Source organism: Rhopalosiphum padi, chromosome 4 (genome assembly GCF_020882245.1).
Source record: "Rhopalosiphum padi isolate XX-2018 chromosome 4, ASM2088224v1, whole genome shotgun sequence".
NCBI classification, from domain to species: domain Eukaryota; kingdom Metazoa; phylum Arthropoda; class Insecta; order Hemiptera; family Aphididae; genus Rhopalosiphum; species Rhopalosiphum padi.
In genome coordinates, this window is record NC_083600.1 from 49,470,765 (window position 1) to 49,482,150 (window position 11,386).

Consider the following 11,386-nt stretch of genomic DNA (forward strand, 5'->3'; position numbering starts at 1 on the left):
ATTTAAAATTTCCTAGAATCAAAATTAAAAAATTCATTATTAAATAAAAAAAATAAGGGATGACATGGTTGGTGAATCACTCAGTGTTGTAGTTTAATGTTTAATGTTTCTATATAATCAGTAAATAGTAACAGGTAAAGGTACCTACGTATTTTATACTATTCAATTAATAATTAACATTACGGATTTTATCTACGTATAAATATTTATGCATGGTATATATATTTATAGACAATGTATATTAGAAACAACTTAATACACGTATTTTACATCCTCTTTCGAGTTCATTGAGACTTAGGTATTTTTCTCTTTGTATGTTTTTTTGTAAAATATCAAAAACAAATACAAAAACAAAAGTACATCGAATATCATGTAAATGGTGAATAGTCTCGGAAATTTACAATCGTAAATAAAGAGGCTTATACCGTAGATAAGGCCTAATATGAATTGAATCTGTAAATCAAAACGATACATGTTATTAATTTAACCAGAATATTAACTTTAGTAGGCGCAAATCGTTGATGAGTATTAAATAACGGTGTGCTAAGTACATTATGCAATGATGTACCTACTCGTATTTTATTGTATTAATTAATTGTTATTAACTATTTTTCTTAATGATTTTTATATAAAGTAGCTACCTACGCATTAATGAGCATAGATACTAGATAACCAGATAGGTACATACTAATATATAAATTGTATAATTGTATATAATGAGGTAAATAGGTTAGGCAGGACCTGCCTACTGGCTACTCCGACGATTTGCACCTATTATAAGTTATACATCTTAATTATTCGTATGAAAATGAACAATTTTACTTACAATTTGTAAACGGGTTAAGTATTTCTTCCACCACAAATATTTTTGCATGCGAGGACCAAGAGCAGATAGGAAATAATAGCTGTACATTATTGAATGTATGAGTGCATTAAGAAGACCACAAAGAGCTCCTTGTTGACCTGTGTAAACATAATAATTATATTATTTTGCTGATTGTTTTTTGTTGTTTTCACGTTTTTTTTCACGTTTACGACAGTATGAAAACCGTAGTTCTAATTTTGAGCTTATAGAGCTTAGTTAGTTTCTATAACTTTGTTTAAATTTTACATAATTAACGATAATACTATAATAGTATTATAATAAGATAAATAATAATAAGTACGTCAATTATAATTCAAGTACATATTTATCAAATTCGATTTATCTTAATATTGTTAATCGAAAATCGTTTATTTTTCAGAAATCATACATCCATCATGATTAATCCAGAACGTGTCATCTTCTATAACTGTGTTAATCAGTTTAAATATTTTATTCATAGAAGCTCTTTCTGAACACTGCGGCGAGGTTCAGAAAGTTCTAAATAGTTTTCTAATTATTGGGAAAATTGATATTTCTCGAGTGAAAATTAGAGCTTTTGGAAATAAAAATCTCATTTTTGATGATAATTAATGGGTCTCAAACTCAATATCGTTCCTTTTATTTGGTTTCCAATCACTTTAAACTAAAAACTTACTCGGTAAGTACTAAGTAGGTATACAAGGTACCCATTGATTAAAAATCATAGTTTTATTTATATTTTGTTCAAATAATTTTGTTATTATTAGAAATAAAAAGGTCTTGTTAACTATATAAGATATTATAAAATAGCCAATAGGTACAGTATAACTCGTTTATAATGGCATCAACTGTAGTGACAAATATAGCCATATAGGATTTAATTACCTAAAATTAAAAGGCCTGGTAAAACTACTATGTTTTATGTGCTAAGTGGTAATTTGTATCGATTGTTATAAATGTTATGATGTTCAGTTATAATGACCGTATGCTGTGTGGAATATGGAATATTGATTTGAATAACGTATATTTTTGAGAATTTAGGTAAATATTTTATATATTATAAATAAACCATGAAATACCTTCAGAATGTATGGGTCGTAGTCTTATTATCGACGTTTTATGACAATATTGATTTCATGATAATGCAAAATATTAAACAATCAGTATCAAATTATTTGACTATTGACAATAAATAATTTAAGTTAAAAAATAAACTTTTAAAAATAGAAACAAAAATACAATATAATTTTTATATATATAAATAAAAAACATTTTACAAACAAAAATAATAGATTTGTTTTAATATACTCGTAATATGTACTTATCCAATAAATAATATAGGTGCATTATTATAGTTAAAATTGTGTGATTAAAATCTAATAGAATGTACCTTATAATTAAGTTATCATTTTTTTTAAATTTTGGTTATAATGACTTATTTTTGTTGGTATTTAAAAAATCATTACAGCAGTATAAACGATTTCTACTGTTGATAATAATTTATAAGGTACTGAGTTTTAATATAATATAATATTGCGCATAATTGCATAAGAAGTTAAGGTTTACCTTTAATAAATCTCAAAAAAGTCCAAGTAGTTACGACCATATTCACATGATGATAAACGTGTAAGAATGAAACATGAGATTGTTTTTTCCTCAATACAAAGAATACCTAAATTCAAACATAATATTTATTAAATAATTAAATAATTTCCAAAGAAGCTAAGAGTTTATTTTATAACATAGGTAGTCCGTTTGTATTTGTATAATATATTTGTACACAGCTAAAGAAATATATTACTACTAATAATAATGACAATACTAAAATGTGAAATTAAACAAGTACCAATATGCGTTAAAATGTAGGTAGATACATGATTTTTGAAAAAAGTGTGATTTATTGTAAAGGTATGCATAATATTATTTTAGTTTACAACTTTAAAAGTACTTACAGTATCTAGAAGATCAAATATTTTTGATAAAACAAAATGCCACGACTGTACATAGAACTGAAAATAAAATGTATACTCATTATATAAATGAATAGTTATTTAAATTAACAGTAAAAAATTTAAATTATGATAGGCATCATATTATTTTAATTCAAATGACATTAAATATAATATAGATAGAGCCGATATAGGTACATATAATAATTATATTTACGATAACGTGTACCTAATTTTAAATTTAAATATTAGATATTGTGAATAAGGAAAATTAAGTATCTATAATTTGGATTTGTATTATCAATATCATAATTTATTTTATTCACATTATTTTTCATACCGTATTTATAATATGACGATTACTTTCACTTTCATCTGGATTGCATATATTTATCATTAAATATGTACATATGCCGGGTGTAATGAATACCTGTAATTTAAATTTAAAAAATATATAATTAGTTAAATAAAAATAAATTAAAACAATATACACTTGACATAAATATGTCCTAAATAAAGCGAGCGTAACGTAATATATTTTAGAATTAGATTTTGAGTGGTTTTGGGTTTTCAGTGTCTGCTAAAAACTTTAAGCTAATTTATAAAGATACTTTATCATACCGTATAATTGGGTGCTCTAAAATGTTATTTAAGCAAAATGTATGCCTATAAAAAAAAATGTAAATCATTAAGATGATTTGATACTGGCCGCTTTTTAAGGAAATTTTCTAAATGTATATTTGTTGTGTGAGTAATGCGTATGTATGTATATTATGACAAAGTAGGTAAAAGGTAAGTAATCGATAGTGTGACTAGGTATAGCCTGTATAGGTATTAATATTGGAATGGCATATTGCAGTGATTAGTGATTATTTACGTGTAAGAATATGTTTCACTAATATGCTTGTTCCTACTTTTTGTTCATCATACTGACGACATTTATAATGTTATATGAAATTTGAAGACATTAGAATTTGTTATGAAGCTTAATTAATTTCGACCACTATAGTTTTATTGGAATGATAAACAAAATTTCGTAAAAAAAAAATATTCGGTAGAAATCCTCTCAATATAGTATTAAAAATAAATACATAAATTAAGTTAACACAAATCTATTTTAGGTGAGTGTGGTTATCTTCAGCTATTCAATAAAATCTAAGGATCTAATGATGAACTGAATAATATAATTGTTCAACCTTGCAAGTTCCCTTTACCCTAATTGACTATTAGCTATTATTATTATACAGGTATAAATGTATACCTACATGATTTAGTATTTTAATATCACTGGCATTTGTATAATAAATATTTATGACTACAAGAAACGGAAATACTTGACATCAATTATATTACGAGCACAATCATTAGAACAAACGATTTTTTTTATAAGGGGTGGGGGAATATGCAGTTTTAATAAAATCTGTAAGCCTCATACAACACTACCACATCCTTAAGAAATATAATTTTTTAAGAGAACACCAGATTATTTCCTCTTTTAGATCCATACATGACATAGAGTACCTACCTAAAAGCATTAATGTAAAATTGATTTTTACAATTTTAGAATAACATTAGATATAACATATTGATAAAATAATAGAGAATAATATATGTTTGAGGTTTGATATATCAGTTTTATATTTTATTATTATTTTAAAAATAAAAATAAATATTTCTTTCTTTTGAGATAATATTTAGACAAATAGATATGCCAAACCTTTATAAATATTACTCTTGAAATTTTTTGTACTGAGTGATTTTACTCAGAAGATTATTAAACTATTTTAAAACAATTATTTTGCATGAATACGTAGTTTAGTCTGTGTTGCGCGATGTCCAGAGAGAGCGAAAACCAAAATAATTCGATGACATCACCTTTTTTAGTTATAGTAATTTATGAAATATAGGTTATCATAAAGTATCCTATATCTAAGACTATATATAATAAGCAATATAAATATATAAGAGAAGATTATTATCAAATATTAGATCCAATTTCCTTAGATTTTTGGAATTTGGAAACATAATCTATTGCATCTCTGGGATGAACTTAGATATCCCTATTAACATTACAGCCAATATAGTTATTTGCGGATGTACTACAAGTCTACAACGATAACCACCAGTACCTATCTCGTATTTTGAGAAAGAAAAATAAAACAATACAGTCCGAGTTATCAGTCGCATCAACGTATCATAATAATTCAATTTAATATAATTTGCACAAGAATATTACATCAATTAATTAGAGGTATATTAACATTATATTTTAATTATTTAGTGATAAATATCATAATTTTTTTTTTTGGTTTTTAAAATATTTTATGTTTGAATTGTCATTAATTGAGTCATTACCCAGATCATTACCTATACATAATGTGAATAGTAAAAATTAAAGTTTTGTGGGTGGATGTATCTTCTTCATCAGGGTATGGTCGAATTGCACTCGGGTAAAAAGCAGGTATAGTGGTTGAACTGCACTTAGGCTCAAAAAAAGTATTTCAATTAAATGATCATGTATTTGAAGTGGTAATTTTCCGAGGTAAATTAAGTGGTACTTTATGGTTATGTATTAACTCACACCAAAAAATAACTATAGAACATTCATCTAGGTATAGTTTTGAAAGACAACCACGATTTAACACCATCATTTACATGTTTTTCTTTGTAAAATGTTTGTAAAATTAATCTATATTTCTATTGATAACTATTTATTATCCAGTTAGGTTAGATTCTTTTGTCGATTTTTGGCGACAATAATTATCTGCGTTATCTAAATGGAGTTAACGAACTAATATATAATGCTATTAAATAGATAGCCACCGTGGCGTTCGTAAACATAAGATTCGTAATATTTTTAACGGGTTTTCATTATACACGTTCGACTCGTAACAAGTTTCCACGTTTTATCCATTTTAACTCTTTTTTTGAACGAGCGCAGTTCAATCACTACCTGATTTTTACCCGAGTGCAGTTCGACCATTACTTTTTTTCAATCTACGAGTAAGTACAATTCGACAATTTCGTTGTAGGTAATAAGTGCAATTTGACTATCCCGCTTCATCCTACCCTTTAATTATGCTTCTGGTAAGATGACGATATTAAGTCACTGAGCAAAATTATTGACATACATTTAATATTAAGAAAAATGATTTTACATACGTGTTCACGTATATTATATATTTATATATATCTATCATAATACATTAATACCTATAATAGTTAAAGTTTAAAATGTATTAAACTTACCTCTGATACAATGAAAATGTTATAAATGGTTTGTAAAATGTTATAAACCATCATAATACGTTTTATCTTAAATGGTTCACGATTTTCCATCATCTTTGGGCCTAATTTTAGTACAAATAACAAATAAGCTATCAGAATTGATAAAACTGGCCATGGTGTACTCATAAACATCCATGAATCAACCTTTTTATCTATAAAATAAAATATTATTTAACATTACAAACACGAAATATAAGATATATTATCTTAGTAGTACATCTTAGATCGTGATTATCAGACAAACTGTTATTAATTTGAAATTTACATTTGAATTATTTAATTTAATAAAAAAAGTAATTAATTACATTTAATATGTTATTACAGGTACCTAAATACGAGTAGTATTATTAATTATATCTACTAACCGAATTTCAATTCTTGATTTAATAAGTTTAAAAATTGATGCTGCGTTTCATTAATGAAATTGTTCAAATTCACATTAGTCATATTTTTAATTGATTTAATATATTGAGGATTCACTAAAACAAAAATATAATCAAAACAGTTAGTTATATAAATGTTATAATTATAAACATATGTATTCAAGATATATTTAAATCAAATGATATACTTAATATATTTTTATAGATTAAAATATAGGTACTTAAAACTGGTTGTAATTAATACTAAGTCAAATTTGTTTTATTATTTTGTATTTTTTTTTAAATTATTGTAACTTTAATTGTATATTGGGCATTTAAAAGGTGTAGTTTACATATTGTGTATACATTTCACAAAAAACAAATATTTTATAAAATATTTGGGCAAGGAAGCCATTGAAATAATTTACATTGTGTATTGTAAAAATACAAATATGTTCTGGTATTCTGGGTAGGCAGTAGGCACCTAATTATATTATTATGAATGAAGGAAAAAAACGAATTTAACTATCTAGTGAGACTATTTTATAATTAAATATAAATTACATTGTTTTTGGTTTTAAAATGTTAAATATAGTACCTATTCTTAAACTTAACTGAAAAATATATCTAATAATGAATATTCTATTTTTATAAAATATGTACATTACTTACAATTTCATGTGAAGATCTGATGTATAGTTTTATTAACACTATATAAGTATTTAATAAAAATTAAGTAATATATAGTATTTTCATGTCTTCATATTGAGTTCACGATCATTCTCGTAATTTTGTTAATATTTTTACTTTTAAGTAAAAACATAAAATTATTATACTGAAAAATAATTAAAAAATTAAAATTAGTAGGTATATAAGGTGGCTGCTAAAGTACTAATAACACATTTTAAATACTAACGTGTTTAACAAACGTTAAGGTTGTTATTTCACGTACAATTTAAATAAATATACTAATGTTTATTTAATAACAACCTTTCCGTAGAATTCATGTAATGGTATCGGAAATAGTGAACTCGAAAATAAATTTTGAATTTATTTTAGGTATCCCACTCTTAGGTACTTCCAAGGTAAACAACAATAAATCAAAACAAATGTCACTGATAGTAGAGTAGGTACAATTTTACAAGGATAACGAAAAACCCTCATTTTTCTATAAGTAAGTAATGATCTTTATATATCATGTTACAGAAAAAGCTAAGGAATTTCTTTATTCAATTTTAAACTGCTTTAAATAAATGCTTTCTTCAAGCGTAAAATCATGCATAGTGATTTATTTACAAATAATATTTAAAAATCGATAGATTATTTTAAGAGTAATACATTTTACTTTACAATTAATGGGATGTACTGATGTTTCAACGGGATTAAACTAAATAAATTTATAATGGTTATACCAACAATTTAATAATATAATTTTATTTTAATTTATACAATATATTATACTATAAAATATAATACATTACATATAATATATTTTTTGTTTATTGACAACCCCCCCTTTTTTTTTTGGTCGATCGTGACAACCTAGAAAATCTCGGAGGTCGATCGCAAGTCTATTAAAGTTGGTGGCCACCTCTGAAATATATAAATATAATAATATATTATATTACCTATATATTATTTTGTCAGTTGTTAAACATATAATCTAATAAATTTCAATATCTGATACATTGTTATTGTAGATAGATAGGTACCTAATTAGTATCCCTATCGAATAATAATTATAAAATTAGTTGTTTTCATAAACATAAATGCGTTTTTAATTTAAAAAATCTTTGTACAGAGTTTTTCTTTCTCCTTTAATGTGTCATTTTGATCCATATAATTATCATATTTTTAAATTTTTTACTATGTAATTGTAATTAACATATAAATCAAAACATATTAGACAAAGTAGATACATACATACTATATAGGTCTAAGATCATTAATTTTTTATGCAAAACCATGTATCGTGAACTATGGTAAAATACAGATACATTATACAATATTTTACAAATATGGGAAATATTTTTTTAACTAGAAAATTCATATTTTTGATCTATGATACCTTTTGTAGTATTTAGTTGTGTTATATATTTTAATATATATTTATATATTGCGATGTAAATGGCATACAATATGCATGAAAACAGTTATATATCTTTTACACAACGTCCATCGTTTATTAAAAGAAATATTGAATTTCTTTTATTTTCTATAGTAAGTTATTGCTAGTTTAGAAAATATTGCATCGTATATAAAGCTATTCGCCATTAAATATTTAAAATGTAATTAAACAATGTCTCGACGCTTAATACTCTATTATAAACAAACAACAAAAATCAATTAATTCACCATTATTATCATCAGACATTAATTAATGATTTTGGAATCCTTGAAATATTTTGTTTTCCCTGTTGGTTGGTTAATTTGAAATATTTATTTTTTAAACGTTATCGTGATAGCTAATTTGTTTATTGAAAACACATTATAATAATAACTATAAATTATTAGAACTCGGAAAACCCTAGGATAATAATTGTGCAATGGTTTACGTTAAATGTTAGGGCTCAACGATGGACTGTGAAATATTTGTGGAAAAATAAAAGAGTACCTAGCATATAGAGATCGGGGTATTTGTAAATAGTTTGTTATGTTGTATTACATTATTTTACCTCTGTATTAGTAATAACTAATGCCATCCTTAGGATATTAAAATCTTTTATATAACTATCTTATATAAAACATCGAATATTGCTCACTTCTGTGCTGGATGATATATTGGTTTATTAATATTATCATCAATTTGAAATTAAATATATATATAATCGCAATAATAGAACTGATTCTATGTGGAAATAATATTTAAAATCACATTTGCCTATATATTTATCCAATGTTCACCGCAGTTCTATAGTTTTTCTCATGTTTCGGAAATTACTGAGAAGATTGAAAAATAATGTTTTTAAGACAAGATCTTCTTTCTATAAATCTGTTACATAAAACTTTTAAAGCTATTCTACTATCTAATTCCAATAAGTATCCACAGCAAAGATAAAAAAAACATCTTGGAACGACCTATTATTATTTCTTGCATCGTTTATAATCGAAAATGTTTATACTTTATTTAAGTCTTATAGTTAAACATTATACGTTCAAACAAAACTACTAAGTTATTTATTAGGTAATTTTGAAAATATGTTTAATAAAGAACTAAATACGAGATCAATAATAGTTGTGCGTGTCAATTCTTGTAGGAAAAACGTATCAGGTATCAATCCCATTTATGAGAAAGCTTAGGATATAACGGTATAAACAATTATACTATTGCACGGGTTAAAAATATTTAGACGGTCCAACTTTGTAAGTTCAATGAATATTATATTGAATAATAATAATTTATTTAAAAAGTTGAGCTAATGAGTAAATAATATTTAAATTATTGGTGAGTAGATGAGTAGATCAATATATTTTAGCGAGGTACCCACGTGTCACTTGATTTATTTATAAACTTTAAATGCTTATAATTGATTAACTAATGGTTCAAATTATTGAACTTCAATTTTTATTTAAATAATAATTAAATTTAAAAAAAATATTGTTCTTAGGAATACGAAATTAAAAATATAGGTATTTTGTTATTAAAACAGTAAAAAAATAAAAATATTATAATGATAAAAATAATAAAAAATATAATTATTTTTACGAAAATGTTGTTTTTTAATGTCTTTAAAATATGTGAAATAAATATTGAAAAACATTAATATTTTTCCAAATAATGAGAGTATTATTATACTTAAAACATATTTTATAGATTTTGAGGAAATTTTGCAATCCACGAGTAAAGCATATCAAAAATACTGTTAATTTTACTTTCTATTTTTCAATTTTCAATTTTAAAGTTTTTAATAACGTTCAACCACACTTCTTAAGGGATTTATATGATAATAGTTTAGGAGTTAGGTATTTAAAGGGATTCATCATAAATATAGAAAATGTTATAACTACAACTACCTACTTTGATCTCAATAAACAGTTTTTTATTTGAGAAAACATTATTACATTTGGCATTTATATATTATAATAATTAATATTGTGTTCCGAAAATTAATATTTATAGATAATGTATAACAAATTATAAACTGTTTGTATAGTTGTTATATAGTTATATTCTGATGGTTTAATTTGTTTGGTTAAATTAAAATTAAACAAATAATAACGAAATAGCATTAAAATTAATATAATGTTGAGTATCTTACCTTGTATAATGAAGATAGTTTGATCGGAAGTTGTAACGTTCGTTCAACTGCTGTTAGATTATTCAATAAATGGAAAACGATTTTACTACAGTTTATTTACACATACACTAATTTAAATAAATATATATATATATATACATATTAGCAATATAGTGTCATATTACAGTGATGTAATATAGGCACTCTATTTATGCACAATGTAAGAATGGAACTAAACGATACGATGTCGCCGGTTTTACTTTATAATGAAATAGAAACAACAGCTGTACAATTAAATTTGCATTTTATACAGGGTCAGAGACCGTCGATATAATTTATTACTGTTTATCACAATTAGTAATGCTACCACGAAAGAACTTACTAATTCAGTTACATAAAAGTTCACGTAGAAATATTGATGAGTCATGTGTTTCGAAAAATAGGGCTAAATTAGTTAAAAAGCCAATTGTAATTGAAAATTAGACTTTATAACATATAAGAATTATGTTATGATTAAATTATAAATATTAACTACCTGTGTGTTCTTGTATCTATTGGTATCTACACTATTAGATAAAAAGTTAAACCGCTTCGAAATCACAATTATTCTACATAAAGATTTTAGCCAACTATGATTTTTGGTATAAGCACCGCGAAATAAAGTCTATTATATCCTCTCGAATTCTAGTTTTTATCTACTTCTTA

The 11,386-nt window shown here is 24.4% G+C and overlaps 1 protein-coding gene across 1 annotated transcript; it reads right to left on the reverse strand.

Moving 5' to 3' along the window:
• Positions 1-220: 220 nt before the first annotated feature.
• LOC132929908 (elongation of very long chain fatty acids protein 4-like) lies at positions 221-10,911 on the reverse strand. The gene is made up of 9 exons (XM_060995544.1): positions 10,703-10,911; positions 7,116-7,278; positions 6,447-6,560; positions 6,043-6,233; positions 3,134-3,223; positions 2,797-2,853; positions 2,411-2,516; positions 827-963; positions 221-453 (listed from the first exon to the last, which is right to left on the reverse strand). Exons 3-9 carry the CDS (start codon positions 6,526-6,528, stop codon positions 295-297), a joined length of 822 nt encoding a protein of 273 aa, XP_060851527.1. The 5' UTR covers positions 6,529-6,560; positions 7,116-7,278; positions 10,703-10,911; the 3' UTR covers positions 221-294.
• Positions 10,912-11,386: the final 475 nt, after the last annotated feature.